The 18,803-nt window shown below is 43.8% G+C and overlaps 1 protein-coding gene across 2 annotated transcripts in view; it reads right to left on the bottom strand.

The window, feature by feature from the left end:
* NAA16 (N-alpha-acetyltransferase 16, NatA auxiliary subunit) overlaps positions 1-18,279 on the bottom strand; it is a 37,862-nt gene extending 19,583 nt beyond the window's left edge. Inside the window, exons 1-10 of one of the 2 annotated variants that reach the window (XM_083448632.1) lie at positions 18,111-18,268; positions 15,202-15,286; positions 13,158-13,262; positions 10,718-10,875; positions 9,411-9,545; positions 7,557-7,710; positions 6,331-6,450; positions 4,810-4,905; positions 3,507-3,613; positions 701-2,533 (exon numbers count right to left, since the gene is read on the bottom strand). In XM_083448632.1, coding sequence (XP_083304758.1) covers positions 2,510-2,533; positions 3,507-3,613; positions 4,810-4,905; positions 6,331-6,450; positions 7,557-7,710; positions 9,411-9,545; positions 10,718-10,875; positions 13,158-13,262; positions 15,202-15,286; positions 18,111-18,164 — 1,038 coding nt within the window. In that variant the 5' untranslated portion in view covers positions 18,165-18,268 and the 3' untranslated portion in view covers positions 701-2,509. Of the gene's footprint in view, positions 1-700; positions 2,534-3,506; positions 3,614-4,809; positions 4,906-6,330; positions 6,451-7,556; positions 7,711-9,410; positions 9,546-10,717; positions 10,876-13,157; positions 13,263-15,201; positions 15,287-18,110 lie in introns of those variants that run through there. The other variant, XM_083448631.1, reaches the window with a different exon arrangement.
* Between the last annotated feature and the right edge of the window lie 524 nt (positions 18,280-18,803).

The following is an 18,803-nucleotide window of genomic DNA, read 5'->3' as shown; positions in this document are numbered from 1 at the left end:
CACAGGGGAAAGGCCCATCTTGTGACTCTAGGGCTGATAGTCTGAGCTGGCAGGACCGGAAGGGAGTGAGGATTCAAAGGAAGGCAAGTGGGAGAGGTACCAAGCAAAATTAAGCTGATGTTAAGAAAAGGAGCCACCCAAGCTGCATGGGTGGACTCCGTAAGGTGGAAAAAGTGAACTTTGGCTCCTCCTGGCCCCCAGAAGCTTTTTCTCAATCCGTGAGGTTTGCCAGAGAGGTTAGAGGGATGGATTCCCAAGCTAGGCATGGCAAGGAGGAACACTGAGGAGCTCCTCCTAGCTGTTTAGGGTATACACAGCATTACAGATCCCTAGTATGTCCCAAATAACCCCATACTCTTCTCAAGTTCTAGTTTCCCTTTCTGCAAGTCTCACTATATTCACTTCAGTTCCCATTTCCTCGCTGTCCCTTCTTCCTCTTGGCTATTTTCTTTCCTTCTTCCTCCGTCTTCATTTTCTCCATTGCTGCTTTCTTCACTCACCTCTTCCCCATTTCGTACCCTCTGTCCTATTTTGCTTCTGCTGCCTCGCCCACCCCACAGCCAACAGTTGTTTGGCCTTCACAACCCAAATGCGGCTTGTGCTGGCTGCAAAGTGAGCAACTTTGCAGACCAGCCCCCTTACTTCCACAGTAACTCTCTGTCCTGCCCAGTCTATCTGAACACACTCATGGAAATTTCATTTTCTTTCTTTCTTTCTTTCTTTCTTTCTTTCTTTCTTTCTTTCTTTCTTTCTGCTGATACCTCCCATTTGTGTGGGTGTGGTGCTGTTTTTGCTATAAAATGATGATACTCTCCTCCTGAAGACTGGAAGCAGAAGGTGGAATACAGGGTGAAATCTCACTATGCTAAAGGTTCTGCCTGTGCAAACGTTTCATCCAGTCAGACAGAATGATTTTCTCCCTCTGTTCTGGCTGTTCTCTCTTTCTTCTGCAGCTACCACAGCTTTCCTCAGGCCCCCATTATTTCCTATCAGGCACAAGGCCAGCCTTCCTACGAGGGCAAAAGAAAAGTCTTCAGGGGGAGTCAGCCTACCTTCCTGAGTACACTTTCTGAGACTTCTGCTGTTTCTTCCAGCCAGTCATTCCCTCATGCATTATTTCCTCACAGCCTCTCCGTGTTTTAAGTTACTCAAAGAGGACACATGATGTTGAGCTTCAATGGAATCAACACACCTGCAACACATTTGACGTAGACCTTGATGTTGACTTAATTTTACAGTCCTCCCTTCGTATTTCACTCTGAAGGATTGACTGCTAGAATTCTGAAGAGTGTTTGTGAAGCTTTTTTGCGACTGAGACAATGAGCGGGAAATCAGTGCTCTGCACAGCCCTCCTCCTCCAAGATGCGGCTTTCTAACTGATGAAAGGGCCAAGGAAGGGGCAGACTCATAAGACGAGCAAACAGTCCTTCAGATGCTGAAGCCCTAGGGTGATTGCAGTAATCTAACCTGGAGATGTAGACATCTCCAGTGGCACAACTTACAAAGTTGTTGAAAGACAATGGGGCTATGGGCATCCATGAGCAGGGCAGATAGAATAGCCCCCATCTGCACAAACAACTACACAATGTATTTTACGTTATAAACATACTCCAGGGAACACAACCTGTTCCATCTTCTACAGGTGACCGCCATTCACAAGCGGAAAAGACTTGCAGTATGGGAATTTTCCTCCTACCTCCAAACCAAAGTGGATGGCGCTGTGGGGCTGCGCCGCTTACCTGACCACCCTCTGGCCAACCTGCTGCCACATCCTGAGATGGAGAGGGGAGACATGGCGGTCAGGTCAGCACATGGTTAATGCATCATCAGCACCTGAGTGCCTCTGCCACTACACTGACCTTGCCCCTCCTCCAGGTGTGCAGCAGTAACTTATCTGGAGGGAGGTCAGGTATGTGGTGCTGCCTTATGCTCTCTACTGCTCCAAAAAGCTATGCCTGAGGGTTGGGAGATCTTGCAGGGCAGATTTCTGTGTGTGTATGAGCAAGAAAAGGGGAAATCCTGTTGTGTAAATTATGTCTGTCTGCGCACGAGACACTGCTCTATGTATAAATTATAAAATGAAAAAAGAGCCTCTGCTCTTACAGCTAAGATTTTGCATCTATCTGGGAACAAAATCGCCACCTAAAATTCTTTGAAAACGCTTTTCGCAAAACAAACATTAATCCTCTATTTTTATATCTTATTGTGTCAAGATGACAAGGCCAAACCCCACAAAATATCCATCAACTTCAACTTTCCAAACCCATCTTCAATTTAAAAGCCAACCAGCTGACTTCTTCCAAGGTCCTGATCAACTGCTGTCTATATAGATAAATGTCCACTCAGAATACAGGATAGCTTCCTAAAGACAGTACAATAAATCAATGACAGCTCCTTATTTTGGCATAAATACCCTACTTTAGGAATTCCCATTCATAACAATGTGTACACACCACACAACAGGTGTGTCCCATCTTCCAAAAGAGTCAGGAAGTCATGGCTTCCCTGACTATTTAACAGCCAGCCATTTCACCTGAAGATGAAGAGTGATATTAACTAATGTTAATGTTACTGTAAGAATAACAGGAGTATTTACCTTTAAGTTGTATTTTTATACACCCACCCCGCTGAAGTTTTTTTTTATATACGGCTACTGAAATTGTGAAAATGTTTTTAAAATAACCTTTAAACTGTTATTGCATGACACTACCCACATATTTAAGTTAACATTAGAGATTATGTTATAGTTTATGTTAAAAGACATAATTCCACAAAGTTATTAAATGCATTAAACAATATTTTCTTTCAGTTTTTATATCATTTTTTCTACTGAAAATGAAGACTTCAGAATCATTTTATTGTCTTTTGTACTATTCCTTCGCTATGAGGACATGGATTGGAAATATATAAAGTCTTAAAGTTTAGAAAATCATAACGGCATGTCAACAATGTGTGAGCAACAGAAACTGCATCTAGATCTCTAGGCTGCAATTCTATGCACATTTCGCAAGTAGGCACCTTTTGACTTCAATAGAATATGCTTCCAAGTAAGCAAGTAAAATAGAAAATTGTAGCAGGGTAGATAAACAAGACTATAGCAAGTTTTATGCGAAATCAAATTTTCAGGTGGTTATGGCAGATGAATGAAATTTAAACACAGATTTACATAGACTCAGTTCTCCCTTGCTTAGATCCCTGGCTTCCTCTTACCAGGAAACTTTGCTTTGTTCCAACAAACCATGATCAATAAGCCAAGTACAAACTTGGCCACAGACCATGATTTGTTGGGAGTGAAACAACCCATGATCCCTGCTTCAGGCATAAGTCAAGGGTCACAGCTTGTTTCCTCCCACCCAGCGAGAGTGGGAAGGAGTGAAATACTTTTCTTATTAATAATCTTAACCATTTACTACAGTTTACCATGGCATGAGAAATGGAAAGGAAAAGTGACTGTAACTGGTAAATTACACAAAGCTGTATGAAAACTGAATAAATTGGAGTTTTACCTTTTCTTTACTGTAATACAAAGATTTCAAAGTGGTAAACAAGGGTGGGCAGCCTTTACTGAAGTTAACCCGCAGGAATTTATCCATTAGTTCTCTAAATTTTTCACCTAGAAACAAAATTGCATTGGGTTATATTCTTATTACTTAGCGTTGCACTAGTGATTTCGGCTCATGTTATAGTTTTTATAAATTTTATATTAAAACCTGAAAGATGCTGGTAAGAACAATGATCTACTTGTAATTTGAAATTAAAAAGTTTTTCTGCTTCGACAGAAATACTTGTACCTGGTCTTTTTCTGAGCAAATTTGAATGTTTTGAATAATTTTTCTAATTTGCATAATTTATACACAAATTCAGCCTTTTCAGCCTGCCAGGATACTGGGTTGCTGTTGTTGTTGTTTTAAAAAACACACACAGCACATTCTTTAACTGAACCTATGACATATCCAAGGAGTTCAGTGAGTGCAGAATGACGTTTTAACGACGGAGTCGTTAAAAAATGACTTAAGGAAGATATCTGAACCCTTACAATTAGTGCCGTTACTGCTGTTTGTAACAGCAATAAAGGATGAGTGTGCTATGCTAATACAGGAAGCATCTGAATGTGTGTACATTAGAAAGAAAGTCAGCTGTTTTGTGACCAGCGTTTGACAGAACCATCTGACAGGGCCAAATGGTAGCTCTGTGCTAGTGGACATGCTTCCACTAGCTCAAGCACTTTCACCACTCCTTTACGATGTGGTGCAGCCTTCTGTGCTGAATCCCGTCCTGTTCTGTATCTTTCAACCCACAGCAGCAATGTTTTGGGGGGACACAGCAGGTTGTAATGAAAAGAGGGGATTCCTGTCTTGCTCTAGTACAGTGGTACCTCGGATTACAGATGCTTCAGGTTACAGACTCCGCTAACCCAGAAATAGTACCTCGGGCTAATAGTACCTCGGGTGGCGCAGTGGCAGCAGGAGGCCCCATTAGCTAAAGTGGTGCTTCAGGTTAAGAACAGTTTGAGGTTAAGAACAGACCTCCAGAACGAATCAAGTTCTTAACCCGAGGTACCACTGTACTTGTGCTAAGCACACAATTTTGCCTTCCACACAAAAAAATCCACTTTGCCTTTTGTATTGGCAGTTATTGGCCTGTCACCCTAAGCCAAGCTCCCGGGGGGGGGGGGGATCGCAGTTGCTCTGCTCTTTCACAGTCGTTCTGCTGCAGCGCTGAGTTCCACAATGTTTTGACTTTGCATGCTGCTGGTATGTGGGGCGAACGGTTTAGTTCTAAAGACACTAAAGAAATATGCAATGTTACCTGTGACGAAGTTTAAAGGTAATCTTCTAGGCGAAACTGCTCTTGGATGTTGCTTGCTGATTTCTTCATACATTTCTAGTCTCTCATCTAAAGAGCCTATTAGTAGATAATAAATGTACAGTTTGAGTCTTTGTATGTTATAAGCATCTGGTTTAAATCACAAGTGTGCCTATATGCAATATGGAAAACTACACTAGTAGGAATTTCATCTTGTTCTCTTCAACAGAAGCCCTTGGTGAACGTCTCAAACTGCATTTTTTTATATAGAACAGGTTGAAAAGCAGTTTTCAGTATGATGAAAGAGAACAGCTGGTGAAAGAAAGGTAGAAATATACTATGTGTGTGCGTGCGTGCGGATGCATTTAAAGAAACCAAACAATTTTGTGGTGCAACCATATTGCAAATTATTTCAACAATGTCAAAAGTCAAACTGCAGTACATAAATCCTCAGTTCTGAAATCCCATGTTGGAGCTTCAGAACTTACCATGGGGGAGAAAGCAATTCTATGAGCACCTTAAAAAAGTAGCATTGTTATAAAGGTTAAAATATAATCTTTAAAAGGCTGCCATCCTTTGACTGTGCTTAACTCCATTGAAGCCGTTGAGTGCAAATAGCAGTAAATGGGTGCATAGCATTGAAATTTCATTATAAATGTTGTAATGTACTAGTTATGCATAGTGCAGTGAAGCACATTTAAGAGTAAATTTAGTAATTATAGGTAGTTCTTCCATTTGTATACCATCATTTCTCTGGCAGCATTTTCCCAAGGACAGTATTTTGAGCTATACTTCTGATGCAGCTCAGATGGCACAGCACGAGACTCTTAATCTCAGGGTGATGGGTTTCTGTACACTGAAGTAGCTTAAAAAAACAAGTAGCTAAAAAGCTGTAAGCTTATCACTTCAGTAAGGAACATAGCCATTTAGCTCACTCTTTAAGCTCCTCCATATGAAGCAGTCCCTGATAATGATTTATGGTTCTGAGTACAGATAGGCTTATAAGTAGATAAAACACTGGAAATTATGATGGACAATGAAATTCAAATACACATCTTCTTTCCAAGGTCTAGGGTTCCAAGGATTCTGATTTCTGAACTTAGGTAAAGGTACCCCTGCCCGTACGGGCCAGTCTTGACAGACCCTAGGGTTGTGTGCCCATCTCACTCAAGAGGCCGGGGGCCAGCGCTGTCCGCAGACACTTCCGGGTCACGTGGCCAGCGTGACATCGCTGCTCTGGCGAGCCAGAGCCGCACACGGAACGCCATTTACCTTCCCGCTGGTAAGCGGTCCCTATTTATCTACTTGCACCCGGGAGTGCTTTCGAACTGCTAGGTTGGCAGGCGCTGGGACCGAACAATGGGAGCACACCCCGCCGCGGGGATTCGAACCGCTGACCTTTCGATCGGCAAGTCCTAGGCGCTGAGGCTTTTACCCACAGCGCCACCCGCGTCCCTGAACTTAACAAGGCACCAATTGCCTAATAAAAAAAGTGCAAGCCAAGTTTATAACTACAACACTTACATGGCTGTAGAGCTTTCTCCAAGCCTTCATAGTAACACCAATTTTCTGCATTCCGATCAATAAGCTCTTTATAGACTTCAGAAGCTTCTTTCAATCTTCCCAACTTCAACAACATCTCTCCTAAAGTAGTAATAAAATCGCAAACCAGATTTAGTTAAGGGAAACAGCCTGCAGGTGGAAGGTGAAGTCTTCAACTCTGGAAGCCTGAAAGAGCCAGTTAGCCACAGTGATGATGACACTGACCGACTACTCTGCAGAAAGCTGCTCAGAAACTGTGCGGCAGCAACATCCCGCATCTGCCCCTGATCATAATACTCTCCCCACATCAGTTTCTACCCAGCATGGGCAGTGCTGATGTGATATGGAATGAGCATTCTGATTAGGATAATGAGACAGGTCTTGCTGCGTCTGTTCAGCGCTGCCCTGAGTCACCCAGCGACTTACTGTAATGATTTCATGGTAAGTTCCGGCACCTGTTTTTCTTGAAAACAAGAACTGCTTAAGAGGTTTTCTTGCCATCAAGAGGTAAATAAATTTTGTTAGATAAATTAAAAAAATACAAAAGGATGGTGGTGGTGCTCAGCTTGCCTTTCAAGCTCACCAGGCAGTTTGGTGAAGAAGAAGAGTTTGGATTTGATATCCCGCTTTATCACTACCCTAAGGAGTCTCAAAGCGGCTAACATTCTCCTTTCCCTTCCTCCCCCACAACAAACACTCTGTGAGGTAAGTGGGGCTGAGAGACTTCAGAGAAGTGTGACTGGCCCAAGGTCACCCAGCAGCTGCATGAGGAGGAGCAGGGAATCGAACCCGGTTCACCAGATTACGAGCCGACTGCTCTTAACCACTACACCATGCTGGCTCTCTGGTGACAGCCTGTTGTGGAAGCCCTCGCAGTGATGGAATGGGAGCCCTGGGCATGATGAAGCAGACAGGGATGGGCGCTATAGGGTATCTTTTTAATCTAGAGTAGCCTTTCCTTTAAACTGTTTGAACATTTCAGACAAATGTTTATGGACTGGCATGTGTCTGCACAGTGTGTGCAAGCATGTCTGTGTGATGTTTATATTACACACACAGAGTCCCCCCAAAAACACTTAATGACAAGGGGGAAACGTGATCCTCCTCTAGGTTTAATGGTCCACAGCTCCCTAGACTGAACCACCTCACAGACCAAGATTCACGTGAAGGAATATTTTAAGCATGTGAAAAGGAAAAAGAAGTATTACCTTTTATTTCATCTATCATGAGCTTGTCACATATTTGCCTCTCGTAAGTTTCTATGTGTTCCAGAGATTCTTGAAACAGATCTGCCTCTCTCATAACTTGATTCTGGTACAATATTAATTCACTATATTCATAGTCTATTTTATTAGGAGGGATCTGGAAAATAAGAGAAGAGTTAACATTTAATCTGCCCCAGAAGACTAACTTCACAAAAGTTCTTTTTTGGTTAATAAAGGGACACTGGATAGTTGAATTAGAACTTGGAAATGAACAGTCATTTAAAAGAATTCTTGCCTTGAAAAATGACAAAGCAGTAAGTTGATCTCCTCAATTATCCTCTCAACTATTGTCACTCATATTTGCTTCTTTTCTTAGGATACATTTTTTACTCTGGTATCAAAGTACAGTGGTGCCTCGCAAGACGAAATTAATTCGTTCCACGAGTCTCTTCGTCTAGCGGTTTTTTCGTCTTGCGAAGCAACCCTATTAGCGGCTTAGCGGATTAGCGCTATTAGCGGTTTAGCGGCTATTAAAGGCTTAGCGGATTAGCTGCTAAAAGGCTATTAGCGGTTTAGCGGCTTAGAAAAAGGGGGTGGGGAGCGAAAAAAAATCTCAAGACTCACAAGACATTTTCGTCTTGCGAAGCAAGCCCATAGGGAAATTCGTCCTGCGAAGCGCATCGAAAAACGGAAAACCCTTTCGTCTAGCGGGTTTTCCGTCTTGCGAGGCATTCGTCTTGCGGGGCACCACTGTACATCTATACTGTACTATTCATACTTCATGCATACATGCTTTCCAATTTTAAAAAGAGATGCAGCAAGAGGAGAAACAAGTCTCCTCCTGCCATGCATTATAAAGGGGGGACCTGTATTTTGAACCCAGGTATATAAAACCCCAATACAAAGTATTTTGATAGCGTTATCCCTCACTGAAGTACCAAAAATGCCACAATGTTCCAGGTTCATATTATTCCAGGGAAAAAAAAGCATTTACAGTGGCACCTCAGTTCTCGAACATAATCCGTTCCGGAAGTTTGTTTGACTCCCGAAACCATTCAAAAATCAAGGCGCGTCTTCCAATTGGCTGCAGGAGCTTCCTGCACTCGGTCGGAAGCCATGGAAGCAATGTCGAACATTTGGCTTCCGAAAAACATTCAGAAACCGGAACACTTCCAGGTTTGCAGCGTTCGGAAGCCGATTTGTACAGGTGCCAAGCCGTTCCGAGTACCAGGGTACCACTGTATATGATTCAGGAAGTGAATAATTCCACCCACCAGCATAAATTATAAACAGATGCTTTGAACTGAATTTGTGTGCCACCTGACAACACCATTTGTCAATTCTTCATGATATCGTGGCTTAATGGTTTCCATTTAAATTTAGCTTCTTCACAGAAAAGTCTTATTTCAAATTGACAACAAAATTATTAGAGGGACCTGTAGAGATCAAATTTGATCCACCCATCAAGAATGACAGCTTTACAGACAACTCACAATACTCTTCTGGTATTCCACCAAGGACAAAGTACAAAGACTTGCGTATGTTGAACCACCTGTGTGCGTTGCCCGTGGCATCCTATTTTTTAATTTCAGGTGTATAATGTATCACAATCTCTGGTACTTGATTAGCTTATCATTCCACTAACATAACTGACGCTATAAGGGATTTGATACTGACTGTACAATAAATGGAAACATTTCATAAAACAATGGCACATCTTCTTTGCTTTATGTCCCAAAGTTGTAATTCTTTCGAACAATGGATAGAAAAACAGAAAATAAGTAATCATTCTGACTACAGTAGACTTACTCAGATTCTTAACTGTGTACAATAATTGACATTTTTAAAAGATCTTACCTGCTGAGTTTTTCTAAACTCTTCCAGTAATTTTAAGGCCATATCATAATCTTTTAGCAAATGATATGCAATTGCATATCCAATCCAAGAAGCCCTCTGCGTGGGCCGCAGCTGCAGCAGCTGATACCTGGTCTCCTTTAAAGAGATAATGAATATAAATATAATCTACCAAATAATTAATTTTGCCATTCTTCACCAACAGTGCAAAAGGATTCTGTTTAGTGAAAAAAAGGATGAAGACTTAAAAGCAAAGAAAACTAGAAAAGCTCAGCTGGACTTCTTGTTAAATACCGTATTTTTTGCTCCATAGGGCACACTGGACCATAGGGCGCACCTAGTTTTTAGAGGGAGAAATAAAGGGGGGGAATTAATTCCCCCCACCCCCAGGTCCAGGAGCGGCGGCAAGATTGCGCGCAACCTTGCCGCCACTCCCAGAGCTTGCAGGGCTGGGGGTGGGGAAGCCTGAGCTTCCCCCAACCCCAGCCCCCAGAACAGGTCCAGGAGCAGCGGCAAGATTGCATACAACCTCACTGCCGCTCCCGAAGCTTGCGGGGCTGGGGAAGCCAGAGCTTCCCCTGACCCAAGCTCCCAGAACAGGCAGCTATCCGCAAGCCTTCTGAGCGCAGCGGGAACACCCGCCGCGCTCCGAAAGCTTGCGGATGGCTGCCTGCAGCCCGGCAAGCGCAGCGGGAATTGGTGCTGCGCTCGCCGGGCTTCAGGCTGCTGTCCGCAAGCCTTCGGAGCGCTCCAAAGGTTTGCAGATAGCGGCCTGAAGCCTGGAGAACGAGAGGGGTCGGTGCACACCGACCCCTCTCGCTCTCCAGGCTTCAGCGAAAGCCTGCATTTGCTCCATAGGACACACACACATTTCCCCTTCATTTTTGGAGGGGGGGGGGAGTGCATCCTATAGAGCGAAAAATACGGTACTTATAATTGCAGCCCAACCTCTGACCTTAACTATGTTTACTAGCAAGTAAATTTACAATTTGCCACTGTCACTGCCACTCCTCCAGAATTAAAGAATAGTGTTGCAAGTAGCAATGGAAGGTACTACATCAAGAACGGTTTTCCATTTTGCCATGTGCTACAATTTTGTAAAATCCCCCCCCCCAATTGTTCTGTACAATGGTGGTTTTGAACATGGCAAATAAATCATATACCCATAAGATGGTGCCCAGATAACGTTGGCATGTCCATTTCCCCAACCTAATTAAACTCAAATGCTCCTCTCAACTCTAGTAAATATTCAGAGAGCACTTTGCAAGTTTTCGGTTAAGCTCAACACAAAAACCGGAGGAATTACTTACTCTGTAGCCTTCAAGATCCCGCATTTGGATCTGCAACAGTGAGAGATCTCTTAGAATTTGTAGATTGTCTTTATCTAATTTCAGAGCATTTCGATAGCACTTAATAGCTTCATCATATTTTTTATCAGAGCGCTGCAGGAGTCCATAAACATGCCAACCTAACAGAGTTAAGGAAATGGACTGTTTTTTTTGGGGGGGGGGGGAGTTGGAGACAAATGTTTATAGTCCTGAAAGGATTCATAAATGAGTGTTATTCATTTATCTCAACTTAAGAGCATGAGCAAACACATATTATAATGAAGGATTTATATAGCCATAGGAGCGATTTCAAATACAAAATACAATGCAGGAGTTAGCAATATGATGTGGCATTTAATAGCACTTTGATGTGAACAATGTTTTTGCGCAGGCATTCAGCATTAATGGTACAGTTGTGCACCTGCCAGTTAAATGTTAAATTGCCGTTTTACCATAGCACTTCAACAGAAAATTGTGGAGAAGTTCCTTGGGTTAAAGAAGTCCAAAGTGCTCAGCTGTCTGGGAATCAAGACATCCTGGCACCTAGAAAACTGAAGTATTCCCGAATCCTAGTGAGAGCTTATTCCTCATGAAAAATCTCCCATACTACAGTGGTGATGCAACCCTTCTGGACACTGCTAGACAAAGGCACAGATGAACTGGAGGTCAAAGGTAAAGATAAGGTTTTGCTCCCATGCCAAGTTTGTATATGACTAAGCCATCGGATACTCTGGTGCCATAAGCCAAGGGAGGAGGAAATCATGTGATATTAGGTATTCTTCATTTTCACAAAATACAGTGGTGCCTCGCAAGACGAAATTAATTCGTTCTGCGAGTTTTTTTGTCTTGTGAATTTTTTCGTCTTGCGAAGCACCACTGTGCATTGACGGTTTCCCATAGGAATGCATTGACAGTTTTCAAAAAAAGGCGCAAGACGTTTTCGTCTTGCAAAGCAAGCCCATAGGGAAATTCGTCTTGCGAAGCAACTCAAAAAACGAAAAACTCTTTCGTCTTGCGAGGCATTCGTCTTGCGAGGTACCACTGTAGCCTATTACTTGTTTAGACCATGAGGTGAGGTGAGGCTGAGGTGATGTATGGACAAAACATATTATTTTCCTTAAAATTATTTCCTTAAAATTAAAACAGTGTTTTTGCTACCTGCCTTTCTGCAGAATGACTCAAATTCAAGGAGGCTAAGCAGCTGAGAAGATGAAGCAGCTGCATGTCAGAAGGACAGAAGCATGATATGAAGGAAGTTCTTGACAACTGCTCTGTGAACCGAAAGCCAGGAGAAGGCCAAGCAGGCCAGAGGAGACGCCAGGAGCCTGGCCCCTCCTGCTCCAGCTGGAAGTTTTTCTCTGCCACAGAGTCATTGGCTGCCATGGGCCCTGGGGGAAGAACCCCACCTCCCTGGATTAGTAATCTGGGTGTGTTTTAATAGGCACTGATGTTGTTTGCAAGTTCCTTTGACAGATTTGTACCCTCAAAAGTCGGCTGTAGGTCAGGGGTGGGAAGTCCCTGTGGGCAGATCCAGAACTGGCCGGGGCTCTGCAAACCGTGTGAGCAGGTGGGTGGCTTCAACCACCTTCCCATCCCCTGACATTACAGGATGTCAAGTAATTCAAAGTTCAAGAAGCATCTGTAAAGGAAGAATCAGAAGCATGCTTTGCGGGTGCTCAGAATTCTTCCTTTATTTGAGGCCTGGACTTTCCTGTGCCCAGTGCCATATATTGTTACATCAGGCCCAGGAAAGAGAAAACAGCCTGGGGAGCAAACATCTGAGGCTTAGAGGGCTAACTAGGCCCACGGGCTGGAGATTTCCGCCCCTGCTAAAAACGAGCATCACTGGAAAAACCTGCATTCAAATTCCCACTCCACCATGAAACTCACTGAGTAACCTCAGGCAGTGGCTCTTTCGGCCTAATCTATAAGGCTGGTGTCTAGGGCAGGAGTCCACAGGATCCGGCCTGCCAGAATATAAGGGTCCCCCATCCCTGCAGAAACAGAATGGCATAGTAAACATCAAACGTTTTGTGCTGACCTACAGTAAGTACCCAGGAATCCAGTGTTATGACTAATACCCTGCATTTTAGAATTTCCTAAATTTAACAGATTACATATCAAATTAAGTTGTTAGACCAGGAGTGGCTCATCTATGACCCACCAGTTGTTGTGGGACTAGAATTCCCATTATCCCTGATGGTTGGCAGGGAGTTGGAGTCCCAACAATATCTAGATGGCCACAGGTTAGCCACAGGTATGTTAGACAATATCTAATGGCCTAATCTATACATTTAAATATAAAATGCTCAAATTTGTTACATAACAAAGTATTCACTGGATAATAATTGAGAGGGGTAGAGAAAGAGGATTTCAGAACTATTAGGAAAAATTGAAATTGGTGTACTATTTGAAAGGATACACACATGACTTTTTACATCATTACGAAGGCCTTTGCGAACAAATGCATATGCTTCTTCTTTCTTCCCTAAACAATTCAAGGTCAGTCCTTTCATAGCCAAAGTTTCTGTAAGAAATATTTTATAATGTAAGAATCAAGTTAAACAACACACGTGTGATAAGTTTCACTGTCCCCATCTAATAATAATAATAATAATAATAATAATAATAATAATAATCCAAGCAACTCTTGGGAATACAGGGATGCAAACACAGGTATTCTCACCATCCCACACATCCACAAAAGCTTCTCATTCACTATTTTGTGGGGTGGGGCAGCTAAGTCTAGAGCACACAGAAGAATGTGTACATCATCTTGCTCTGCAGAATGGAAGGAGAAAACACTGCCCCACTCCCCAAACAAAGCAGTTCTGAATCAGAGTAAATCAAAGTGAAATTATTCAAGCTTAACTCAGTAATAACCTATGACCAACAACTATCATGGAACATGCATTCATTTCCAGAAACCAGAGAGTTCTGATCTCTACACCTTCAGAACAGAGTGGTAGGAGAAAGTGTAACAGTTCAGGATACAGATTGTACCAGTATAAAACAAAACAAAGACTACCACAAAAGGGAACAGGTTTTATATTGTAATGAGCTTTCAGACTTCTGGTGAGGATGCCCCCATATTAAAATACACAAACACACAAGCTGTGCAAGAAACATCTAGCATGTGAGAGAAAAGGCTGTAGTTCAGCTAATTCCCAATTTTGCTAGTTTTCTACTTATTTATAGATATAGGAGCAAAATCTACCATCTGCAGTTTGAAATGGCACAATTCACCTTACCACCTCATTCTTTTGTACATGTACACCAGACCAAGACTGAATTCTCTAAGGTTCTACTGAGAAGCATTGTCTGAAATTCCACAGGTGCCAGGAACATTTTGCAACTGGTGCAGATCCAATTTCACCCAAGTGACAATGCCTCGTCTCTAGGTTTGGCGACTGACATCTCCATCTGGCTAGCAGGCTGCAGCATTTTCTGCTACTGCACACCCCCACATCAAAAGATGCTGCTGCATGCCAGCCAGTCGTCCGATCATGGGAGATTTCTTGTCGTTTTATTCTGAATTGTTTTATTTGATGTTTTAATGTGCTGTAAACCGCTTTGACATTTATCTTTAAAATATAAGTTGGTATAGAAAAGGAATAATAAGAAATGTCACTGCCAAAAAAGGCAACTAGACAGTCTGTTGTGGCAAACGTAACCTAGGTTTAAGGTGCCATTTGGCACTTAGCTTATGTGGCTGAGTTTCTACCACTGCTCAGAAGAAAAGGCTTGTTCTAAATTATTTCAAGATACTTAAAGTTTAAAATTTATCATTTAAATGGTGTAAAACAAACACTCTGAATATCTGCTGGGTAAACAAACAGTTTGCATCCTTTAAGACAGGGACGTCCAACTCCAAAGAGATTGGAATAAAAAACTGGAACAAAAATTGAGAAAGAGGGAAAGGATTTGCTGAATTAGCTAATTTGAACTAGAATACAAAAAAGGGAGGTGTGAGGAAGTCGAGGAAACAAGTAAATGAAAGATAAAGATATGGAATTTGGATGTGTTTTTAAATGTTTTTGTTTTTTCTTGTTGTTTTGATGTACTGTTTTTCTTTCTATTTTTGATGTATTGTTTGTTTAAAAAGTTTTTATTGCTTTTTCTTTTTTTTCTCTCATACTTTCTTTCTGTAACTATAAAACTTCTAATAAGTATTATTAAAAGTAAATAAATAAAAAACTGGGGGGAGCGGAGGTTCAGGTCAAAGTTGTTGAGCTTTTTTTAGGGGAGGGGATACAAAAATGTTGAACTTTAATAAAAAGGGGGAAACTCCGTCTTCCGTTCCAGCGATCATGCATGAATGGAGGATGGGGCAAGCTGGGTGCTCTTTTGCCACCGGAAAGGAAAGGGAGCCCAAACCACCTGAGGATTAACCACTAGATCACAATCAACCTGTTAGACACCCCTGCTTTAAGAAAATGAATAAATTAAATTAATAATGCACTTACCTCCATGCTCAGCAAACTTTGGATTGGAAAGGATCATCTTACAGAATTTGAGTCCATTTTTGTACTGTTTTTGTTCATAACATTTCTAGGAAGGGGAAAAAATAAGATTAGGTTACACCTATCTTAAAAAGTAATCTCTTACTTAACTTAGTATCACAATTCATTAGCTTCTTCAGTGGCACTTCAAATCACTGACAAGATTGCCTTTTAATGAGATCTCTGAGGGTCAAACTATATAACACAATCAAATATATGCAGGGAAACTGACAGTAATTTTCAAAAATTAAAAACAGCAGTGGGAGAGAATAGTTCTTAACTTTTTTTCCTTTTCCTTACCTGCCATCTCCCCTTGCTAAATGCCTCCAGGTGTCCAATAAGAGTTTTGACAGGCAAACTGGGCCATACAAGTTATAGTTCAGCAATGATTTTATGTGAACAATAAAAGCTCTCTCTCTGCTCTTCCCCTGCTCCTGCCATACCTCTGGGCAACAAGTCAGGAGTCTGGCTTGCTATGATGTTCAAACCAGGAGCTGTGGTTTATTTCCTCCAAACAAACCATCAGCAGAATGCAAAGAACAAACCTTTGTTACCACTCATGGTTTGCTTAGAGAGAAACAAACCACAAATCCAGCTTCAGGAATCACAAGCTGGACTCTGGCTTGCTGCTTGGTGATGCAGCAGCAGGAGTGGGGAAGGAGTGAACTTCTCAGTAGCTTGAACCAGTGTACAGTACATCCAAATTAAACAAGTCTGTTTTCAGCCATGCAATATGTGAACCAGGCCTGTGTGTCTCTGACGCCCAAGTCAGAAAAGAGTTGGCTTAATTTGCTTTCCAACAGCAATTGTCTGTTGAATTTAAATTTTCCTATGTTCTTGTTAGAAATGCCATCAAACCCAGTGGGGCTTACTTCTGAGTAAGCCTCCATAGACTTGGAGTTTCTAAGTTGCGGAAATCATGGTGAGATTTGTAGCAGGGTGGTTTTTATTCCAGACTCTTTGCCTCTAGGTCTACCAATCATCTTTGCTCTGGCTCTGCCCACCAATGTTATGCATATCCCAGCAGATTATCCCCCTAAGTGAAAAAAGTTACCCACACCTACACAAACCAACTCCACTTCTCCCCATTTTCCCAGTAAAATACAGTATTAAAACCAAGCAGTTTTACAAAGGTTGGAATCTGACAGATTAAAAAAACAAAACTTTTTGACTGCTCATATATAATCAAACACTGCCCACATGTTTAACATGGTAATTTATTAGTACAAGAAAGGGGGTGTGTGGAAATGTCAATTACAAAAAATGAGTGTCTTTTAGAAGACCCCAGAAGCATTTCAAAACACCATGTGGAGGCCCCTTCACCCCACACCTACTGATTTATTATTGTCTTGGTGCCTGGGTCATCCAGTACATTGTGATGACTGGTTTTGTACGCTTCCTTTTGAAGCTTTAGATGCTGCAGTGACAGCACACTGACTGCTAGGGTAGATCTACCGCTTCATGGGGAAGGAAAGCTGCAAGGACCCAGGGTGCCTGTTTCTAAAGGAAGGTTGTGGGCACAGGTGACCCTAACTCCTCCTAAGTTGGGGAAGCAGAAGAGGAGCTGGCATGCATGGTTAACATGCAGAATGCAAGTTGGCTTCTGAACACAACCCACTCCCCCAAAACGACTGAAAGGGTTTTGTACGTTTGGGGCTTCAGGGGGAGCTAAGAACAGAGGCTGGGGACCTGATTTAAAATGCGGCTGAGGAGGTGAAAAAGGTGCAGCATGATCCTAAGCTGTTCTACCCAGTCTCGTTTGCTTCAGAACTTATTCCCACTAGAGCGAGTTTAAGGGATGCAGCTTTTCAGGGTGTTCAATGGGAAACAAGCCCCGCTGTGTCTAATGCAGCTTTACTGGGGTTGCAGCTGGACAGCATAATCCTATTGCATACTCATTTAAAATTAAACCCTGTCGTGTTCATGGGGTTGTGGAGTTGGAGGCGGTCCTTTGCATACAGTTATGACCATAACTTGGGTGGCTTTCAAAGAGGGCTCATCCCCACTCATGGAGGAAGAAGGGGCTCTCTGGGATACCAGCCAGGCTGGCAGGGCTCTGTACACAAGAGGCTCGGATCCTGCCAGCTGGCTTCCCTTGGGGAAGCCCCTGGCGGGCCCAGCTGGAAGGCTGGAACAAATCCTGCACTTCTCCCGTGTCCTCGGTCCTGATGAAGCCACCGCCGTGATCTCCAGCGAAGCGTGGGATATTCAGGGTGGGTGGCTGGGAGAGAGCAGGATGAGGCCTCCGGAGGAAGGCCAGCAGGCAGATTTAACAAACAAACCAAATGCACAAATGATCTGCTGCCTGCAACTGACAGCAGAAGGGCGTGGGGGGAAGAGAGCGAGAGCCTAGGGCCGGATTTAGGTTTGATGCGGCCCTAAGCTACTAATGGGGCCCTTTATATGTCCAGCTGTCCTTTGGCAACAACAAATTGTCACTGTTGAATATATGCTATATGGTAATGTATGGACCTAACAGCCATTTGCACATAACAAAAATAGGTATTTTATCAAAGTAATTGCTGAACTGAAATACAATTAAGAAGAAGCATATTACTAGTGAGAGACAATTAAGAAGTACATTAATAGTAGTATATTTAGTAGTATATTTTGGAGGGGGGGCCCAAGCTATAGCTTGTTTAGCTTATCCGTAAATAAGGAGGGGAGCCGAGAGAGGCCTCCGCGTCCCTCCTCCTTCCGAGGGGAGGCCCGGAAAGGTGCCTGGACGGAAAGGAGGGCTGGGTCGGGGGGCTCAGCTCCAGGGCAGGCGCCGCACAAAGGGAAGGAAGGCGGGGGGGGGGTGACGAGGGTGCTGCCCCACCCCAGGCGACCCCCCACCCCACCCCGAGGAAGGCCCTGCCCTCTCTCCTCACCAGGACCCTCTTGAAGAGGTTGCTCTCCTTGGGCGGCAGCGGCGCGGCAGGCATGGCGGGGCTTCGCCGGCAGCCCGCGATGGCCCGGGCGGGCGCGGCCGGCCCTCAGCTCCCTCGCCCCGGCCCGGCCCAGCGCCGCGCAGCCCGTCGACCCCTCTCCTCCAGGCCGACGCCGAGCCCTCCGGAGCGCCCCTAGCGGCGGCGGCCGGGCGTGAGGGGAAGCGGCTTCCCTTCCCGCTGCGCCTCAGGCCCGGAGGAGGAGGAGGAGGCGCCGCCGCCGCGTGGGCCGTGGAGCCGGAGGGAGGAGGGGTTTCGCGGGAGGCCGCGGCTCTCGCCTGACGGGGACACGGCCCGAGGGGCAGCGAAAGGCCTCAGGAGGCGCGTCGGGACTATATAGGCCGGGCAAGCTTCCCGTTGAGGGAAAGAAAGCAGAGCTGAGGGAATTTTTATTGGGGGGGTGAGTGTCTCATAGTGAGAGAGAGAGAGTGAGAGAGAGAGAGAGAGAGAGAGAGAGAGAGTGTGTGTGTTTGTGTGTGTGTGTGTGTGTGTGTGTGTGTGTGTGTGTGTGTGTGTGTGTGTGTGTGTCTTCACTGCCCAAAGACCTCCAGAGACAGGGAAACGGTTCTCGAGAAGGACGCGGCGAGGAAGAGGTTAACCGGAAGCGGCACTCTGGCCTTCTGGGACTTGTAGTCG

The sequence above is a fragment of the Podarcis tiliguerta genome (assembly GCF_965153285.1).
Source record: "Podarcis tiliguerta genome assembly, chromosome: 7".
Taxonomy (NCBI): domain Eukaryota; kingdom Metazoa; phylum Chordata; class Lepidosauria; order Squamata; family Lacertidae; genus Podarcis; species Podarcis tiliguerta.
The sequence above is the reverse complement of the archived record's forward strand: the minus strand, read 5'-3'. Positions and strand labels throughout refer to the sequence as shown.